At 37.9% G+C, this 21,672-nt stretch overlaps 1 protein-coding gene across 3 annotated transcripts in view; it reads left to right on the top strand.

Moving 5' to 3' along the window:
- Window positions 1–21,672, top strand: part of osbp2b (oxysterol binding protein 2b) — a 69,094-nt gene that overhangs the window by 2,703 nt on the left and 44,719 nt on the right. For 2 of the 3 annotated variants that reach the window (XM_079419564.1, XM_079419566.1), the window contains exon 2: window positions 8,944–9,152. In XM_079419564.1, the coding sequence (XP_079275690.1) occupies window positions 8,944–9,152 (209 nt within the window). Of the gene's footprint in view, window positions 1–8,943; window positions 9,153–9,520; window positions 9,563–21,672 lie in introns of all 3 variants that reach the window. The other variant, XM_079419563.1, reaches the window with a different exon arrangement.

Genomic DNA, 21,672 nt, shown 5'->3' with positions numbered 1-21,672 from the left:
CTTGACTCTTCACACAGTGGGCCACAGGGTTTCCACCCGCTCTGTAGAGTCTGAAGGGAAAGCGACTCTCTGCTGACTGTGAAAGAGAAGAAGCATGTCTCTTGCTGCTCTCCTCTATTAAGAGTCTATTATGGTGGAAGGCGATTGCAGTGGTGTAAAGCTAGATCTGCTGTCATCGGAGAAGTCTGGCAATGGTGCTCACGTAGCCAATATAATGGAGTGTCTGGATAACGTGCTGTGCTAATGTCTGCCAAATCAACCTGCCAAATATGCTGTTAGGGAGCCAGATAGAGCAACAGTAAATGTGTGAATATGTTTTAGAGCCAATATATGGTACCGGTCATTAGATTATGAATAGCTTCTTGAAAATTCCTTCATAAGATTGTGAATGTAACTGTTCATAATTTTTGAAAAAATCTTCCTTTGTGTTTCACAAAAGAAAGGAAAACATTTTAAGTTTTAGTAGAGAGACTTCAGGACTCTTATTTACTGGACAGCATGAGGAATGAGAAAGCATGGGATGTGATTTAGACGTAAACCCAGCACTACTGTTCAAATACAGGAGATGTACTTAGAGTGTGTATTTTATGCCTACATTTTTATTAGTCCATTAGTGGTCAACATATTCGAGTGAGTCGAGTGAATGGAAAGATTTGTACCAATATTTCAAGCAAATCTGCTTCATGCTGCTAAATATGCACAATTACAACATCCTACAGCGCTTAAATGCAGAGAGCAGCTGCCTCGCAGTCTCTAGGTGTCCTCTGTATCAGCATTTTCTTATTTTCAGCTGATATCAGTCTAACCATCCCCATGCAGTAATTTTATTTACAAAAAAATATATTAAAACATTGTGCAATGAGCCAGTACAATCTTATATTGATAATGCGCAATTCTACAGTGTTTTGCACAATATTGAATCAATACTTCTGTTCCTTGTATCAATATTTTTTATCTATTTGTAATTTACCATTAAAGAAAAATTTGTAGGATTTGAAAGAAGTCTTCTATGCTCACCAAGGGCCTTTATTTCATAAAAAAAAAAACTTAATATTGTGACATAATTGCAATGTAAAATAACCGTTTTCTATTTAAATGTATATTAAAATATAAATTGTGATGACAAGGCTGAATTTTCAGTGGCCATTCCTCCAGTCTTCACTCTTCAGTGCCACGTTCCTTCAGAAATCATTCTAATTTAGTGCTCATGGAACACATTATTGCCTTTGTGGAAACTGATAGATTTTTTTCAGGATTCTTTGATGAACAGAAAGTTTAAAAGAACATAATTCATTATTATAATTTCTGAATAAAAGCATTATTGTTTTTTAAAATCATATTTTATTTATTCCAAACAAAGTCTACTTTTATTATTTGCATTCTTGGTGTATATTTTCTCCCCAGTATGATCAGAATTTTTGGTTTTGGCCAAGGGTTTGAAAGAGAATTTTCTTTTCAGTGCGTCATTAGACTTCATATCATTTCCTGTGGTTCAATTAGTGAAGAAGCAGGTTGTTATAATAATCTGAGAGGGGAAAGAGATACAGAGGAGATTTTCTACTCATGTAACAAGGCTCATGCTTTTTTCCCTGAAGCGAGTCAGTTGCTAGTTAATATTTGATCTTTAATTAAAGTAAAACAGTAATGTTATTTCAGAACTAATTTTGAGCAGAAACAATCACAATCCAATTAAGATCTTCTGGTGCATCTCAATCAGGGTTTGAAATTAACACCCACCAACCCGCCCAGTGCTGATCCCAGTGATGACTTCTGGGGGCCCTACGCAAAACTTTGTCGCCGGTGGGTGGGGGGCGATGGGGGATGTTGGGATGAAAGAATGGATGTAATGCATTTGTCTGTGTTTCACACCGTCTCGAAAGCGCTCGAGAAATAATATCTCTTCTGCGGCTCGGTCCGCTTTCAACGCGGTTTTTTTAGTCTCGAGCAAGAGACTTTATGACATTCACGTTACATAATTTGACTGATTTTTACGTAGAGAGGGTGACAGCGCACCGCATTAAAAGAAATGCTCATTCATGTTTTCAATAACCGCTGGCCAAGCTCAAAAACAAAACTAAAATTAAAACATCTCTGAGAGCAAGGGGGGCCCCCTGGTGTTTCGGGGGCCCTACACAGCTTGCATATTCTGCGTATAGGGAGGATCGGCTCTGAACCCGCTAAATGCGGGCAAAAATCAGCTGTGGTGGGTAACGCTGTCAAATCACTAGCTAATTTGGCGGTTACTTTTCGTAAGTTATTACTCATTAATGTCTTGGGGAAGTTCATGCAAGCCAAGTCTGCGCAGGTTTAGCGCAAATACTGAACTCGTGAGACATCATGATATTATCGAGTAGCTATATTGCGAAAACCAAACAAAACACACTTACAAAGTGCACGCATACACAACGTGATTAAGTCTGGTAGACTAACTTAGTGCACGTGCGCATTTAGAGTGCATTCTTTCACTGCATGATTCAGTCTATTTATATGCATTCAAAATAATCACATAATTCAAGAAAAGGGGGCAGAAATTGTATATATTTATATAAATTCATATAGTTTATCAATATACGAAGAGTGCCGTTTTTTCGAGAGGGTGCTCCCTGCAGAGCCAAATGGGAGGAGCTGGAGCTCTAACTCCCCCTATACAGACTTGTGCATCATTACTAAGAGACACATTAATCAATCACTCTTCTCTATGTGCACTTCTAAAGAACTCAGCTCCCTGTGCTGTCACTACACTCTGAAGGAAATGCACAGGCTTTCTGTAGGACGCTCCTTGGATGTGTTCTGCTGATGTGTTAGTTTTACTGAGATCAATAGAACCCCCACCTCCATCACCACACACGCAGTCCATGTGCAGCACTAAAACACGTAAAAATGTAATGGCCTGCGTAAATTGCACTCTATCACAGCACCTCCCCCATCTCCTTCTCCTACTTGTGATGAGTCACATATCTTCCCCTCTTGTGTTTTTATTCTTAAACACTTTTCTCTGCCTGGTTCCTTCTATGCATATTTGATTTCTTAACAGACTTTTCACCCGTCTTTAATGTCAGATGTGCTTATTGCAGTCAGTTGTAATGGTAATTTGTTTTAGTTAGTTCATGAAGAATCTGTTTGTAAAAGAGGGAAATCCAGTGAACCTGCCTATATCTGACTGTCAGTATCTGTAAAATCTAGTAGTAGATTATGATTTCTCCTTTAAATTGTACATTGTTTTTCACTTGAAGATCAAGTTATGACATTTTGATTAAAAAACAAAACAAAAAAAATTTAAGATGCATTTAGACAGGGTGAATTTCCATTACATTCCCACTTAAAAAACGAGAAGGGTCTGGCTGCAGACTTGCACTTGCACTCTCAGACTTGCACTTTCAGACACTTGCGCTTCTGCGCGTGACGTCAATTTCAAACGAACCCTGTTCGTTATTGTACTAAATTTGTTTTAAACGTTTAAGCGCAGAGCGTCTCGTCTCCATTGGCAATGCGCATGATTCTTGTCGAATGCAAGTGACGTTGCCGGTAGCAGAGAGTGCAAGCAGCGATTGCAAGTGACATTGTAATTTAGTTTCTTTTTTTCTTGTCTTCACCACCTGGCTACTGTTGTAAAATGTTGAGCGATTCAAACAAAAAATAATTAATAAATAGAACAAAAAAACTGCTAAAATACTACAGCTGCTTAACAACTGCTAAAATGAATAAACAGAAACAAATTACATTTTAAAATATATTACAATAAAAAGTTATTTTAAAATGCAGGATTTATTTCACAGTATTACAGTTTTTACTGTATTTTGATCAAATAAATGCAGCCTTAATAAACAAAACATGTGAACGGTATTGTATATTAAAATTAATAATGGAGGATGCAACCAACAAGAACACCCTAGCAACACTCAAGAAACCACAGTCAGAATGTCCTGCAAGGCACTCAAAATTAGAATTTTTCAAAACTATATAATTTAAATATTTAACTGAAATTATGGTTGAAAATTCACTTACATGTCTGGTAGTATGTAAGTGAATTTCGTAGACTCGCTTACATCAGTATCACCCCCTTTTTCTTTCCCTCTGCTTTTTATGAATTTTTTTCTTAAATTCTGGATAAATCTCTCTTTTTGTCATTGCCTCACTTTCCCTTACCCTTTTCATAGTCTTCTCTCTTCTCTCTTTCCCTACCTCTCTCTACCTCGCAGATTTGAATGACATATCTCTGTTTCTCTCTTTTTGCTCGGCATCGTAGTTCCTTACCCTGGCTTCATGTTCTCAGTTCTGACCCACTTACAGCCATTTGCGTCCAGTCTGTCCCCTGCAGGGTGGGTGAAGCTAATTTAAGATCTTTGCTTCTACCCCTCCACACCTCCTCCCCCAACTTTCACTCTCTTTCTCCTGTCTGCTTTTGCTTTGGTGGGGTTTGAGTATGCAATCTAAGCTTTAGAGGGCTTTTTTTTTCTTTTGCGTAATGGAGAGAATATGGTAATTGATGGTTGGTCTCTGAGCTAAATGTGTATCTCTCCCTCCTGCTAGTGACTCGGTCAACTGAGTTTGGATTCAGCCAATTGCTTGACTGTCAGACCATCAGTCCCAGAAGGCCTGATAAATGTAGCCAGCAGACATTGGACTCTTTAAACACACACACACACACAGTAGGGAGACTATAGTATGTGGAAAGAGAGAATCGCTTGTTTTCTGATTCAGATTTCCTATTATGCTGGTATATTTTTTTAATCCCCTTTCTCACACAGATTGTTCAGTTTCAAGTAGGAAACAACTTGCTGGGTGCAAACGTAGACAAATGTTCTTAACATTTATTAGTATTACCATAAACTGCATAGGCCTTAAAGTTAACATGACAGAGACTGTACAATTGTGGTTTTTAGACTTGGTTTAAATGATGGTTTCATGCACAGACAATAATTTAACACACAATACACATTAACATTTTGCAGTCATATGAACAACCAGTCAGTAATCTACATATGTTCACAAACCTTAAAGGGATAGTTCACCCAAAAATGAAAATTTGATGTTTATCTGCTTACCCCACAGGCATCCAAGATGTAGGTGACTTTTTTCTTCAGTAGAACACAAACAAAGATTTTTAACTCAAACCGTTGCAGTCTGTCAGTCATTTAATGTCAGTCAATGGTACTCACGGCTTTGAGAGAAAAAAAAGCATGCACAGACAAAACCAAACTAAACCCTGCGGCTCGTGACGATACATTTAGGTCTAAAGGCAGGAAACGATCATTCTGTGCAAGAAACTGAACAGTATTTATATCGTTTTTTACCTCTGATCCGCCGCACGGTTCAACTGTTCTGAACGCGTTCACACAACAACCGGCACGTTGACACTTCTAATTGAGATCAATGGTCCATTTGAGAGATAGGTAGAAGAAGAAGATGGAAGAAGAAAAAGACGCGTCACGTGCCGGCTGTTGTGTGAACGAGCTCAGAGGTAAAAAAACGATTTGCACAGAGCGATCGTTTCGTGTCTTTAGACCTCAGTGTATCGTCATTAGCTCCAGGGTTTAATTTGGTTTTGTCTGTGTGTTTTTTTTTTTCCTCTCAAAGCCGTGAGTACCATTGACTGCCATTATATGACTAACAAAATGCAACGTTTGAGTTAAAAATCTTTGTTTGGGTTTTACTGAAGAAACAAAGTCACCTACATCTTGGATGCCCTTGGGGTAAGCAGATAAACATCAAATTTTCGCATTTGGGTGAACTATCCCTTTAAGTACACAAAACTTTGTTTATTTCAAGATTGACGTCACTGACAGTAATGAAAGCTCCAAAGAGTCATTTGTCCTTCAACTGGACTATATTGATAATGTATGTAATTTTTGTCCAAACCAGTTAAGCAGAAATACCACCTCTCAGCCAATTTCATTGGTCAACTGTCAAGAAAAGTTCAAACTTTATGCATTCAGTTCAAAGTTCAGAAAGATGGATCTCATGACAAACAGTAATGCTATCTATCAGGATGTGCTATCAAACACTTAGGTTAAGGTTAGGATGCAGGTTAAGGTTATGGGTTAGTATTTCTTTCAGCGTTGTGTAGGCAATCAGCACTTTGATTGACATGACCAATGAAATCTTTAGAATTGGCTTTGGGCGAATTTGTTTGCAAATAAAAAAATCATACTGATCATGTTTTTGATACACTATAAATAACTGGTTTATATGAATAATTTGTTTGTGAATCAGACTAACTTGGTTGTGCTGTATGTTTTCTTTTGCATGCAGCTCTTGAGAACAGTTCAGAAGAAACGAATGTTTACATTTTTAACATTTTATTGATATCTAGCATCCCACCATATAACACACACGTTTCACATTAAATACAGATACATTCATTTCCACAAACACAGTGTATATCTGTGTCAGAGATATCTGACCGGCTCTGAATGAGTGGAATGCTTTTCACAGTTTCTCTGAGAGGTCAGAGCTTTGACATTTCATTAGAGATGTGCAACAGATACTGGGTAACCAGTAATACAGAGACAGGGTTATGGCGCTCTGTGTGTCTCCCCACTTTTCGGCTCTTCTCTACCCCTTCGTGCCTTTTAGTGCCCTCACTTTTATACTTTCACTGAACCTCTTTTTTTCTTTCTGAGTCAGCAAAGCCTCAGTGTCGTGGCAGAGTTTGAATCAGTGTTTCATAAGCAGCTGAGTGAGGAATCTGTCTTTATTCCCTGTCTCTGTCTTTCTTGGGCTGTGTTTTAGGAGGATTTAGGCTTTTGTTAGGCCTCTACTCAAGGCTTGGTTAAATTAGAGCTCCTTAGAATAGCCTGACAGACTACCAAGAGGCTCTGCTATCTTTTCAGACCTGAAATCTATATCTATCTATCTATCTATCTATCTATCTATCTATCTATCTATCTATCTATCTATCTATCTATCTATCTATCTATCTATCTATCTATCTATCTATCTATCTATCTATCTATCTATCTGTCTATCTGTCTGTCTGTCTGTCTGTCTGTCTATCTCTCTGTATCTATCTATCTATCTATCTGTCTGTCTGTCTGTCTGTCTGTCTATTGTTCTATCATCATTCTATCTATCGTTCTATTCTTATTTTTTTACATTCTTGTAAATTATTAAACATGCGATTTTTGCTAGATAATATTAGATAATCTTTTTACTCATGTTCAATAAATTAAAAACAATAATGAAATTATTTCTGATCAAATTGTTTGTGGATGCCTATAATCTTAAAATAGCATGCTGTTGGCTGATTGATCTTCAGTGATCCATCAGTTTGTCACTAATAGTGATCCTTGTGAAGCCTTTATGAGTTCAGGGGTGTTGTAGAAAACAGAGCCTTAGCCAGCTAGTCTTGCATTTATTTTTCTGGGCTGCGTTTCCCAAAAGCATTTTAAGCCTAAATAGATCATAGAACCATTACCAATGGTACCAATGGCACACGATGCTTTTGAAAACATAACCGGGTATTTATATATATATATATATATATATATATATATATATATACACATTTTTTTTTTTTTGAGAAATGTCATGTTTCCATAAGGATACCCTAGTGGAAAATATACTAAATTGTATTTGAAATACATTTATTTCATGCTAAGTATACTACAAGTGCATTTGCATATTTATTTGCTTAATAAAAATACCCTGTAATTGTGCTTTTGTTATACTAAACCAGTATACTGCTAAATTGGAACAACTAATTTTGTTTTCGCCATTTTAGAAAGCATCCGATGGACGCAAAGTGCGTCTGTCATCAGTGATGCATGGATATGCTGTTTCCATTCAAATTAGCTTAAATAAACGTACTGTACATATCCATGCGTTACTGATGACAGAGAATAGCGTACGCATGTTGAGTCCATCGGATGCTCTACTAAAATGGTGCTACACTAACACAGAGGAGACAAATTGTTGAATACATGTCGTTATTTTTATTTTCTTTGCGTACAAAAAGTATTCTCGTCGCTTCATAAAATTCAGACTATTTAGATGTTTTTTTTATACTTTTATGGACCTTGACAGTGCAATTTAATATGCAGTCAATGGGACAGTCACAAGCCTCCCGGTTTTCATCCAGAATATCTTAAATTGTGTTCCGAGTACAAACAAAGCTTTTACGGGTTTGGAACGACATGGGGGTAAGTGAATATTGACAAAATTTTCATTTTGGGGTGGAGTATCCCTTTAAAAAACACATTTTAGGCTTAATATTAAAAATGTGCATTGTGCACTAGTAGTATTCCAAATAAAGTTTAATTAGCTATAATTTTTATACGTCTCGAGCGATATGTCAGTAAATATGTTAATAGATTTGAACTATACTTAGTATGAAATAAAATTATTTAAAATATATTACTTTTTCACTAGTGTAGGCCACTAGTGTAGTTTCTTTGCTGTTTGATAGTGGGTACTGTAAGTTCTCTTCCTGATCTCTCTGTCAGGGTTACATCACGCTCTGTTCCCTCTCTCTCTGGCTGTGACACTGGCTGGTTTGTTTGAGTGTTGTTGTTTGGTCAGCTGACACACAATAGCCGTTAACGTCTATTCTCTGGCCACTCAGTATGCAGCTGTGTGTAGTAATGTAACGCTTACAGGTGCTCCGTATATCTCTCTCTTACATACGACTGATGCATTATTTACTTTACATATGAATTTATTCACAGTACAGCTATTCTGCAAGTTACATGATACCAAAAAGTTATGCATTGTGTGGTTCCTTTCTTCAACATTTGATAAAGTGTACATTTGAATTAATGATTTAACAATATTATTAATCACTTTCTTTTTCTCTCTCTTCCTCTCCTCATTGTTCCCCGTGTCTGTCTGTCTTTGATTTTTTTTCTCTTGGTGTCTTTTTGTCATCATGTACTAACACCTCCCCCTTATTTCCTGCTCTCTATGTTTTGGTTGCTCCTTCTGTCTTCTTCTGTCTCTTGATAGGACGCAGGCAGAGATGGCCCATACGTGCCGCGGCACCATCAACCTGGCCACGGCGCACATCGACACCGAAGACGCCTGCAATATTGTTCTGAGCAGTGGGGGGCGCACTTACCATCTGAAAGCCAGCACAGAGGTGGAGAGGCAGAGATGGGTCACAGCACTGGAGCTGGCCAAGGCCAAAGCCATCCGAATGATGAACAATCAGTCCGGTAAGAGCGGGAAAAATGATTTGCCAACATTATATTTGGGCTTGTAAATTGATTGTCTAAATACTAAATTGGCACAATGATTCAGCTAAATTCGACAAATCACATCAGTCCTTCAAGTCTTTAACAAAAATGTATCTGAAGTTTCCTGGCAACAATAGGTCACTTTGAAATTTCTTTTATAGTAAATGCGGAAACTCGTCTGCCTTTTTGGCAAGATGGCATCTAATCATATGGTTGAAAGTGTTACTTTGTAATTGAAACAGTATAGAAATGTTCATCTGGATTCATGTTTTCTCTCTGCTTTGAACTAATTGTGTTAATTGAGTTGCTGCACAAAGGTTTTGAATGAAAAATGTCTGTGCTTTTAGACAATGGCCCCACAGCCCCGCTAACACGCTGTTATCAGTCTGGTAAGGTGACTGGGCTTCTTACAGAGGCTTTGCATAATGTTTGCAGGGCTGGTGTGTAGTTAAGAGTGTTTGCAGAAAATTGCAGGGCTCAGCAATAAGAATTTTCTTCTTCTGGTTCAGTCAGGAGATCCAATTTGTGCTGGCCATGTCATTGGATTTTCACTGGCTGCACCATAAAAAGGTCTATTTTTATTTAAAAAAAATATTTTTAATGAACTAAATTAACTAAAAACAAAATTAAGGTTTAGTAAGGGTCATGAACTGACATACTGTAAGTTTCAAAACAGTTTATATTGAAGCAAATCTGCCAAAACGACATTTTGTGGAATATGTCACTTTATGTTGTAATAATGTGGCTAATCACCGCCTCCACAGAGGAAGATCAACACCTGCTTATACATCGCTGCCTGTTTAGCCCCACCTACCGATTCGTGCATGAAGTGTAAATAACGATAGAGGCAAATGCAGGTCTACGCAGAATCGAACGATAAAATTAATTTGATGAACTTTATTCTTAATTAGCTTCAAGTAAGAACTTGGTCCTTTGTTCACTTCATTTTACTGCTGATTCGTTTACAAACAAGGCACAATTTCATGCAGGATTTTCAGAAAGATTGAAACTAAAAGACGATGCTATGCTGAATATATTTGATCCGACAGTAATGTCGCAATACACAAGTTTGAGTAACTGTGTTTGTTACATGGTCACTATTGCTTTGTCTGGTTTTACAGATTGTTTGATATTTACTGAGTATTAATGCATTTTTAACCTAAATCACAGCAGCGCCCATCTGTGAAGGATGTAGACTGTCAAACATACACAACTGTTAGCCAATCATAGCAGTGGGCTTTACTTCCGAGTCTACAATCCACCTCGACTGTTCAAACAGAGCGTTCCGATGAGAGGGGTCAAAACAGGACAGAAAATAGTCTATTGCTTCTGAATTATGTTTTTTGATGTAAAAGTCTTGATAACATTATAAGTGGACCTCAGAGAACAGTACAAAATAAAAAAACAAGGCAGTTCATGACCCCTTTAAAACCTTGTAAAAAAAAAAAAAAAAACCCTGATGAATAAATGTAATGGAATTAAGCAATAAGAACTAGTAATTTACCAGATATAATGTATGAATTCATGGATGCACTTTGACTGAAAAAACAATGGCATATGATGATTTATCATTTTCAACCCATTCTAAATTCAAAAAAAAAAAAAAAAAGACTTGACAAAGCATCATCCACATTAGCCAGCTGGATAACATTACCCTGATAATGCATTTAAATGATCAGAATTGAACAACAATGTTCAATATATAATAGAAAATCAAATATTGAAATATGAATAGAAATTTAAATTAAGACTTGAGACTATCCTACACTGTTTAGGCAGTCCTTTTTGTTGAGCCCTGGAATGATTGCATTTGGACTGGACTGGCTCAAAGATGTTGTTTTTTTGGATTGTTTAGTTTGTGGTAGGTCACTGCATTGCTTCAGATAGGTCAAATCTCTCTTTCCACTGAACAGTGAGATGTCAAACAGATGGTATTAGCCTTTGGCTTGTAACACTACATACTGTAGATCTGTTCATGCCTCTCATTGACGGAATGCTGAACCATGCTAGATGAGATGGTACCTCTGGGTTTCAGGACTGCATGGAGCATGATTTTATTGCTTATGTTTATGTAACAGTGCTATTCAAACTTTAGAATCTCTAGAGGACATGTTTACATGGACTGCAAGACTCCAGCTATTTACTACTTTAGAACTGAGAGTTGGATATAAACAATGTAGAGACAACATTCATCAATCAACAACCTCAAATGCAAATGGCAATATGAATTTAATAATTTTGAGAATAGTAGGTCTTGTTCATATTATTGCAGTCAATGTAAATATAGCCAGTGCCTGCTATTTTGCAGCTCTCTCATTTTTCTTGAAAGACAAGGCACTATTTGGTCAAAGCTGTTGCTGCATGTTTAAAGTTACGTCGTCGCTTCCTTTTAATTAAAAATCTGCAAAGAAAAAAGATTGCTCTCATTCCAGGGCTTCCTAATATACTCTCAAGCTCTAAATGTTTTCATACAAAGCTGTATGAATCACTCAGTGTTAGTTCTTTGGCAGTACTCAGAGTGGGTCAGCACGTTCGCCATGCTACAGCGCTGTCTTATATTTGAGACCTGAAGCGCTCATCTCCTGTGACACACACAACTGTTATTGCTCTGTGAGCTCCTGAAGCAGATGGCTTAGAACTTGTGTTTTATCATAGCTCCAGATGTTAACCATACATGTACTTTAACACTGAAATAATGTTTTGCTGTATTTTATGAAGATGAATGAGTGTTGAAAATGTTTAACTTTTCATTCAGTTATTCATGTATTGTATGTGCCATTGTACTTAGCTTGTTTAAATTAAAATTATAACTGACAGAGTAAAAAAAAAAACTAAAAACTTTTTATAATACATATTTTCTTTATTTTATTTTTCAGATTTTTAAGAATTTTTTACACAAAGATATATTGCTCAAATTAGTAGCCTATTCATCATCATAGAAGTGGGGAAAAATGGTTTCTGTTTTTAATAGGTTCACCACAAGGGGCAGGTGTGTTCATTTTGGCACGTGATTTGAGTTCTCATGAGAACCTAGCCAGCGCTCACGTGACAACAGAGCTCTTTTTTTATTTCTCTCTCTAATCTCTCTTGTATGTCAGACTCTCATCCATATGAAACCCTGGCTGTGCTCCAGCCCCCTCTCTTCATTCCATTCCAGATGCTGCCCACTCTTTCCTCTCACACACAAACAAACCCAAGCTTTCTATTTTTGTGGAGCTGTCGCATTCTGTGTATTCTGTCTATGCGAGCGGTATGTGTCAGTATAAATGACAGATTCATTCCTCTGTGGAGTTGAATGGCAGACAGAACGCTGATGATGTTGTGTGTGTTTGTGGTCAGTGCACCTGAACTCTCTCAAACTAAAATGATTCAATCCCTTGTCTGTGCGCCATGTATAAATGGTCTGCAATGAATCATGTTCAGAACATTAAATACTAAAGGCCAGTAAAATCACCCTGACAATTCCCCAGCTTCTGCTAACTTTTCTGTGTAAATAAAATACTAAAAATACTAAAATACAAACAAAAAAGTGACCAAGACTTTTCTTGTGTCGGACCCAAACTTTGGAATGATCTCCCTTTTTCTGTTAGGCCAATAAAGTCAGTGCCACAATTTAAGCTTAAAACCAGATCTTTTAAAGATTTTTTGGGCATCTTCATGATGGAGTGTTTTTGTCTATGACTCTGTGTGTTGCTCTCTGTATTTCTTTTTTTATTCTGTGGTTGTATGTTATTTATGCATGTGTGTTAGTGATAGTGAAGCACTTTGGGCAATTAGTGGTTGCATTAAATGTGATATCAAGTAAAATAAAAAGGAAAAAAGAAAGACATTTAAATTTGTACAAAGTACGATGGCTAGGCAATCTTCAAAATTAACTGTAGACCCTTACATGAAAGACCACATATAGATCATATAGCTAGCATAGTTACATAATTAATGTGTATATATAGTATATATAAATAACTACCATTCAAAAATTTGGGGTCTGAAATTGATTTGATCAGGAAAAAAAACAAAAAAACACTAATGTTGTGAAATATTATTACGATTTAAAAGAACTGTTTTTTATTTTAATATATTTATATAGGAATAAAATGTCATTTACTCCTGTGATTGTAAAGCTGAATTTTCAGCAGCCATTACTCCAGTCTTCAGTGTCACATGAACCTTCAAAAATCTTTCTAGTATGCTGATAACATTTCTTATTACAATCAATGTTGAAAACAGCTGTGCTGCTTAATATTTTTGTGGAAACCATGATACATGTTTTTGTTAGTATTATAATAACATAATACAATATCTTTATCTTTTATTAAAACAGATGAGAAATATTGATGACCTTCTAAACTGCTCATGTGAAAATCAAGGTTAAGATTAAAATAATAAGATACTACTAAACAGGAACCGAAATATTTTTTTCAAGCATGATTTGGTCTAGACAAGGATTTCAGATGAAAATGCGGTTGCCTTTGTCAGCCTGAGCTGTGCTGAAATCTGATGATGTCAGAGTGTGATCTCCTGAAGGAAGTGAGAGACACAGAGAAGTGGGTCAGACTCACATCATTGATCTCAAGCTTTTAGATCAACACCGTGAGCTTTAAAAACCCAGCTCAGAACAGTGTCTATTTTTGCGCCAGTATTTTTTATCTGCATCCCCACCTGCCTGTCTCTCTGTCTCTGCCTCAGAGTCCCAGCAGGCCCACCTCACTCTGTTTGTTTTCACACATGCTCAGAGTCACTCTGACAGCGGCTGATCCCTGTGCTCCAGTGTCTGGTTGTCAGGATGGTGGGAGTGGGTGTCATGGTGATGTGATCCTGCACTGAGATCCTGCATAGACTGAAAAACAGATTCGCCACTGCCAAGGTCATGGGATTTACTACCTGGAGAACACATATGATAAACGTCTAGCTTGAAGGCTTTGTAGGTGTCTTCGGATACAAGCATCTGCCAAATTAATAAGTCATCACCAACTGAACCTGTTTGTCACCTGCTTCATGTAAAAATGTGTTTTATCGTGTAATATCATAAAAAAGCCAGCAGGTGGCAGGCCATACCTGAGTGAAAAAGTGAAAGTGAAGTGACATTCAGCCAAGTATGGTGACCCATACTCAGAATTCGTGCTCTGCATTTAACCCATCCAACGTGCACACACACAGCAGTGAACACACACACCGTGAACATACACCCGGAGCAGTGGGCAGCCATTTTATGCTGCAGTGCCCGGGGAGCAGTTGGGGGTTCGGTGCCTTGCTCAAGGGCACCTCAGTCGTGGTATTGAGGGTGGAGAGAGCGCTGGACATTCACTCCCCCCACCTACAATTCCTGCCGGCCAGAGACTCGAACCCGCAACCTTCGGATTACAAGTCCGACTCTCTAACCATTAGGCCACGACTTCTAGGCACAATACTATGACCACAATAGCTGTTGGACCAGGGATAAGCAATTCTAGTCTTGGAGAACCACTGCTCTGGAGAATTTAGCTTTATCCCTAATCAATCACACTTTAAAAATTTTAGGACTGGAATTGCCCACCCCTATCAGCAATGCCTACTGTGAGGAAGCGAGGAACATGGAGACAAGGGATAATCTCAAACAACAGTCTTTAATAAACATCCAAATAGTAACACAGGCAGGCAGGAGATACACGTAGCACATCTAGACGTATAACACTAAACAAGGAAACATGGGGCAGACTACACTTTAAATACAGAACTAAACGAGGGGTAGTTAACGGGACACACCTGAACCAAATAAGACAATCACACATGAGAGAAACTGGGTCACGGGGAGCACATGGGGAGAAAAACACACACAGACAGTCCATGGGCGTGAAACCCCTATATTAGATATTTTAGTTAGTGAGTCTTTAGTGGACGGCATCCCTATTAATATTGGTTATTCATGTGCACAACTTTTTTCTAAAACATTCTCTTAACTAGTGACCAGTAGCTGGTTGCAAAAACACTATGTTACGACTGTGTCTTAAGAACTTGTCTGATCAAACAGCAGTTATTCAAGAGGAAAGTACACTCACTTTTCAGATTTACATTAGACCAATCTGTGTTAATAATAACTGAAGTTATTAGATGAGATAGTTGACTAGTCTAAGCATTTTGCAACCGACCACAGAAACGGACTACATATTGCATCCTACCACAGTGTTAATTTCATCGACGAAGACTACGACGCAAAATATTCGTCAACAAACCTTTTTCCTGTGACTAAGACGAGACGTTGACGAGCTAAAACTAAAATCTGATGATAAAAACTATGACGAAATTTATGCCGCGTCTTTGTTAACAAGACGAGACGGGACTAAAATGTTATTTGAGGACTACCGTACATTCAAATTACATCCTATAGGCTCAGGCGCACAGATGGCACTAGGGACAGGGGGACATGACCCCCCCAGATTCATAGTGACCCGATCCGTCCCCCTCACTGTCTCTATGACAGGCAACATCGGTATACGGAGGATAAATCAGGGTTTCCACTATGCACATTAGCCTAAGTAGTGGCAGCCAGGCCACATGCATTAAGCCATTTTTGAAAAACGCTGTGTCTGACCGAATCCCAAAACACATGTAGCCAATCAGCAGTAAGGGGGCGTGTCTTGTACTGATGAGAAGAGAGCGCTCTATTTGAGTGCACAGGATGGATATTAGCAGATCGACTATAGATAGAGAGAGATGGCAGATAAAAAAAGAGGAAAATATCAGAGAAATAAAACATTAAAAAGAAGGGTTACGATCAGGCAAGAGGTAGGACCCATGTAAATATATATCGGAGCAGCTTTCCAGCGGTGGAGAGAAACTCAAGGAACTGGATGGAGAGGTTTGCTTTGTCTCACACAACTTATCCGTGTTGGCTTTTGCTTGAATATGTTTTTGTGTCATCTTCGCTTGTTTCCGTGATTGTCATTACCATGGTTGAGTATGTAGGCTACGTGTGGATGTGGAGATTTGTTTTAGTTTCACTTTCACTTTCGAGATTCACAATCGCACGTACTCTGTTTATACTATGGAGCAGCAGTACTCAGCCAGTACTATGAAGCAAGATTCACGCTTCGGGCACACCCTTTCTACCAAAAAATGAAAATTTATTCCAGTTTTTCCAAATTCAATCCTTGATTCAAATTTCTCAAGCTTAATTGATTTGGTCTAAAGAGAGAAGAATTGATGAATATTTTTGCTTGAATACTACATATCAACTAGCTACCAAAATAAATGTGGGTACCTGCAGTTTGACTAAAAGTAATGACTAAAAGTTGACAAAAATGCAATGACTTTTCATCAACTAAAACTAGACTAAAACTATGAAAGACTCAAATGACTAAAATGTGACTAAGACTATTAAGCATTTTCGTCTCAAGATAAAGACTAAGACTAAATCAAAAATGCCTGCCAAAATTAACACTGCTACCACAGAAATAAAGACTTTTTTTAAGACCATAAGACCTTTGCTCATCTTTGGAGAACAAATTAAGAAATTTTTGATGAAATCTGAGAGTTTTCTGACCCTTCACACACAGCGACAAAACTACCATTTTCAAGGCACAAAATATCAAAAATATCTTCATTTGTGTTACGAAGAAGAAAGAAGGTCTTACGGGTTTGGAACGACATGAGGGTGAGTAATTACTGACAGAATTTTTTGGGTGAGCTATCCCTTTAAAAAACGTTATTACGCGTATTGTGTTCAAAGTGGATGTCATAACAAACGTCAGTAGACAGTCAAGATTCGAAACCGCTCAGTACACCACATAGCAAAGCCCTGGCATTGTGGTGAGTTTTGCAAGGTCAGGAAATGTGAGAAAGTTCTAAGTTCTGTTTTCACTAATACTTTTGGGCACACTTTGTTTGGATTTGTTAGGGTAAACGGGTTACATTACTTAGTTCTCAGATTAGCGTTTTGACAAAATGCTTATTGGCCTTTTATTCACTTCTGTTTTTAGTCGCCCTCTGTTTTCATTTCTTCCTTGTGCTCTCCTTCTGTTTCCAGTATGAGCTGTTTAACAGCGTGACATTGGGTTTGTTTAGAGTCTAATGAAGGTATGCAGACATGCATGTGGTTTTTCAGCTTCCTGTCTGTCACGCTCAGGGAGAGTGCAGCTGAATGATCAGTTCTGGTATGTACACTCATTACCCAGCCTCAGTGGGCACATCACAAGGCAAGAAAGGAGCGCCTCGTGTCCCTGTCATCATTTCACACCCTCCGCAACACGCCTGACATGTGGACAACACATTCTCGTTTAGCCCTTCATATTTCACTCTGTATTCTCATTATCACTCCCCATTCATCTGTCCATGGTGCTGAAGTCTATTCTTTGAGCAAAGTGTCAGCGATTAATTGGCGATTGTTTCCCTGGTATTCTCTCTCTCTCTCTCTCTCTCTCTCTCTCTTGCTCTCTCTCCTTGCTCTTATTTTCCCAACTATCTTACTGGCTGCTCTCTCCCCCTCCTAGTCATTCTACCTCTCCTCTTTCTTTGTAAGCTCATTCATTTTCCCTGAGTATGGACCAGAGCAGAGAAGCAACACAAGTGACCTTTTCTTTTTTTATGAGGGTGAGCTCATAGACAAGCTCTCTCTTGCACACTCCCGTTCTTTCGATCGGCTCTGGCTGGATTCTTAACTGAGGAGTGAATCTCTATGCCAGCAGAGAGGAGGAGGGCTCTCTCCTGTGTGTAAGTAATATCATAACGTGTGTCCAGGCGAGTTGGTTTTGCCTAGATAGATCGTCATACCCACTGTGCGTTGGATATATCTGTATTATATATTTTAATTAATATCTTCTAAGATATGTGAAGAATTTTTCTGCTGTGGCTCAGTAGACTTTGAGTGGTTAACGCCAAGTTTCTCTTGTGTGTTTGTAAACGACGGGTGTGTGTGTGTGTGTGCACGTGTTATTAGTGTGGTGTGTGTTATATGTCTCACCGCTGTGCCATGTCTCTGTGTGTGTTTTATAATCTCACACACTCCAGCCTGACCTGATTTACTACACACTGACAGATGGTGCATCTCTCTCTTGATCATACCTCCATCGATCACTCCTCCTGCTATCCATCATTCCTTCCTTTTTTAATGTCTGTCCGTCGGGCATTACAGTGGGATTTGCGTGTTGTGGTTTGTGTGTGTGTGTATGTGTATGAGAGAGAGACTGGAAACATGTATGCGGGTTCTAATCTCCATTTTTCAAGTACATGATTTGATCTGCATTGTGGTTGTTTATTAGTCTTTGCCTTTTGCTTCGTTTGTGCCTCTGTGTGTGTGTGTGTTAGCCCACAGGGAGACTCACTGTACAGTTGAGAGACTCTGTATGCTTGGATACACACTCAGCCTGGTTTCTACAACAGTAGTAATTGATTATAAAACTGGCTGGAAAGGAGAAGAAAGAAGGGTAAAGGACGGAAAGACATGCTTTGGTGATTTTACAATGTGAGATGTGAATCCTCGTGCTGTTTATCTGTCCAGCTGTCCAGTCATTCACTCCCAGACTACAGTCTCAGATGGGATTGCCACACTTTCGCTTGTCAAGTCAAGTCAAGTCACCTTTATTTATATAGTGCTTTTAATAATACAGAATGTGTCAATGCAAAAGGACAGTAGTAAACATTCAATTTTCATTTAAAGGCAGTTCATCATTGAATTCAGTGATGTCATCATCCAGCTCAGTTCAGTTCAAATAGTATCTGTGCAATCAAGTCGACGATGTCGCTGGAAATGAAGTGTCCCCAAATAAGCAAGCCAGAGGAGACAGCGGCAAGGAACCAAATCTCCATCGGTGACCATGGAACAGTGTCTTGCGATATTGAGGTGGCAAGTCTGTCAAGTGTGTTTTGTACAAGTCTCTTTGTGTCAGTCAAAACTGTTGCTTTATTCCCTGTCTTTGTTGTCAGTGAGTTATTGTTAACTAAAACTATTTTTGTTAACTAAAACAAAAAATGTTTTTAATTAATTGAAATGAAGATGAAATAAAATAAAATATAAATATTAGATGAAAAACTTGTTAGATGAAATTTTTTTTTTTATTCCAGTTACCAAGGCAATGTTTGTAGATCTCAAAGATAAAGTATTAAAATTGCTAAAACTTAAATAAAAATGAATTAAAACAAGACAAAAAAGAAAAAAATCTATCTATCTATCTATCTATCTATCTATCTATCTATCTATCTATCTATCTATCTATCTATCTATCTATCTATCTATCTATCTATCTATCTATCATCTCTCTCTCTCTCTATATATATAAATATATATATATATACAGTATATATAGATAAAAAATATCTAATTCAAAATATTAATAAATATTATAGTAATATATTAATAACACTAAAAACTGCTTTCATCTCTGCCTCCCAAAATTTGTCTTCAAATTTGCTAAAGAAATGGCTACAGTAAGCTGTTTAAGATTTTTTTTTTTTTTTTACACACTGAATTCTGGCCTTACTAGTCATTAAAAACAGTAAAGGCCATTATATGAAATAATATGAGAGTATAGGAGAGATGGGGCAGCAATATTCAGCATGATCGCCCACTCCACTTCTTTATCTCAGAACCCTCATAAAATACTGTGAAAAACGGCACTGTTATCTACTGACAAAAAGATGCTGTTTTGATTGGTCTGTGTAAGAAGAAACATATGGGGCAGAATAACATGATTTTCATCTTATCAGTGTTGAATTTGAGAAACAACTGACTAGATGTTTACATGACTCTTCGTTAAGCAGAACAACCTTTCAAAAGAAATTCTTGAACAACAAATCAGCATATAAGAATGATCTTCTGAAGGAACATGTGACATGAAAACTGGAGTAATCACGGCTAAAAGTTGAGCTTTGCCATCCCCAAAATAAATAGTTTTAATATATGAAAATACAAAGTAGTTCTTTTAAATTGTAAACTTTAAGAAACACTGCCATGATGACTTCTCTTATATTACCTGATGTCTCTTGTATCTGTATCTTTCTCATCCATGCATTTTTTATCGTAAGATCCATGACATTGTTTCACTGCAGAGCTTTTTAATCTGTTCCACTTCCTTACTATTTAGTTATTGCTTGTTTGTAGTAATTTTTCCCCTGCTCTCACCACATGGTTGAGCAGTTGGCACAGATGTCCTCTGTGATCTTTCATCTCTTGGTGTGGCAGCCTTTGCCCTTTTCAGATTACCCTGAAAGTACTAGAGTCCTTCTACATCTAGAACATCCAGTCTAGACATCAAGAATTTCCCAGAAATCCCTACCCACGCTGTTTCTCTCACATTTACAGTCGTGCACAAACGCACACGTAAACCAACTATGTAGCTCTATGTATAGAAGCGCTTTCTCTCTTGAATGCTACCTGGTGTGAAATATAGCAGGCGCAGAGGGGGAAAGTGAGAGACCGAGAGGGAGATAAAGCTGCGGGGCGAGAATCTGTATGTGTAGGAAACACTCAGGCATGCAGGTGGACAGATCTGTAACATTACGACCCACAGGAACGGTTCCAGTGTCTAGCTACCTCTCCCCGCGGGACCGATCTCAACCCAAACAGCAAAACATCAATCCAGCAATCACCCGTGCTCGCTGGCCTCATGTAAACTGAAAAAAATGATCTGTTGAAGTGTGAACAGCGAAATCTCTTTCCTTATGTAAACACTGTGTTTGGATGTGGAGGTATGTGGCGGGTGGAATAGGTGGAAGAAGAGAGAGAGGAGCAGAGCATATGGCATATTAAATTTTTGCAGAAGGAAAGGACTTCAATATGAAATTGTGTCTCTGCGGTGGGCCGTTTTGGGCCGTATCCACTCTTGATTACAGCAGGATCCAGCTCAGACATGTGCTCCTGTGGTTCTGTCTCACGCTACAGACAGACGTCTGATCAAAACCAGCAGCATTTCTAAATGAATGAAATCTCTTTTTGCCCTGGCGGTTTTGTTTACAGTATGTCTCTCTTCGTGAAGATGCTGCTTCACACGCTTCTCTGGCTGTTCATATGTCTGCTGTTAAACCCAAATGGTCTAGTTAGCTGGTTAACATGGCCTGTTTGCTCCTGTTGGTAGATGCTGTAACTGCACCATCTGGACCCAAAAAAACATGTTTATCTAATGACTACCATTCAAAATTTGTTATGAATAAAGCATTTATTTTAAGCATTTATATTACAAATGCTTCAGTATATGTGAAGATGTAAAGGACTAGTTTTATTTAAAAGGAACCTACTGTCAATATTTACTCGACCTCATGTCTTCCCCCAATCTGTAAAGTGAAACATGGGGGCTGTCAAGCTCCAAAATTATTACAAAATGGTTCATATGTCTTGTGTACGATAGCTATATGATGAACCAAGCAAACTTGCTTGTTTTCAAATCAAATAAGATGGTATTAATGTTAATGATATTTGATCAGAAGACACATGAGATTCAATGCCTTTTGCCATTTTTATGAGTCAAATTGTGTTGATACCAATTAATAGTGTTATATTTGTGTTATTAATATACTTTTATAGCATTTATTA

This window comes from Barbus barbus (genome assembly GCF_936440315.1).
Source record: "Barbus barbus genome assembly, chromosome: 6".
In the NCBI taxonomy this organism is placed as follows: domain Eukaryota; kingdom Metazoa; phylum Chordata; class Actinopteri; order Cypriniformes; family Cyprinidae; genus Barbus; species Barbus barbus.
This window is presented reverse-complemented; position numbering and strand designations above follow the sequence as displayed.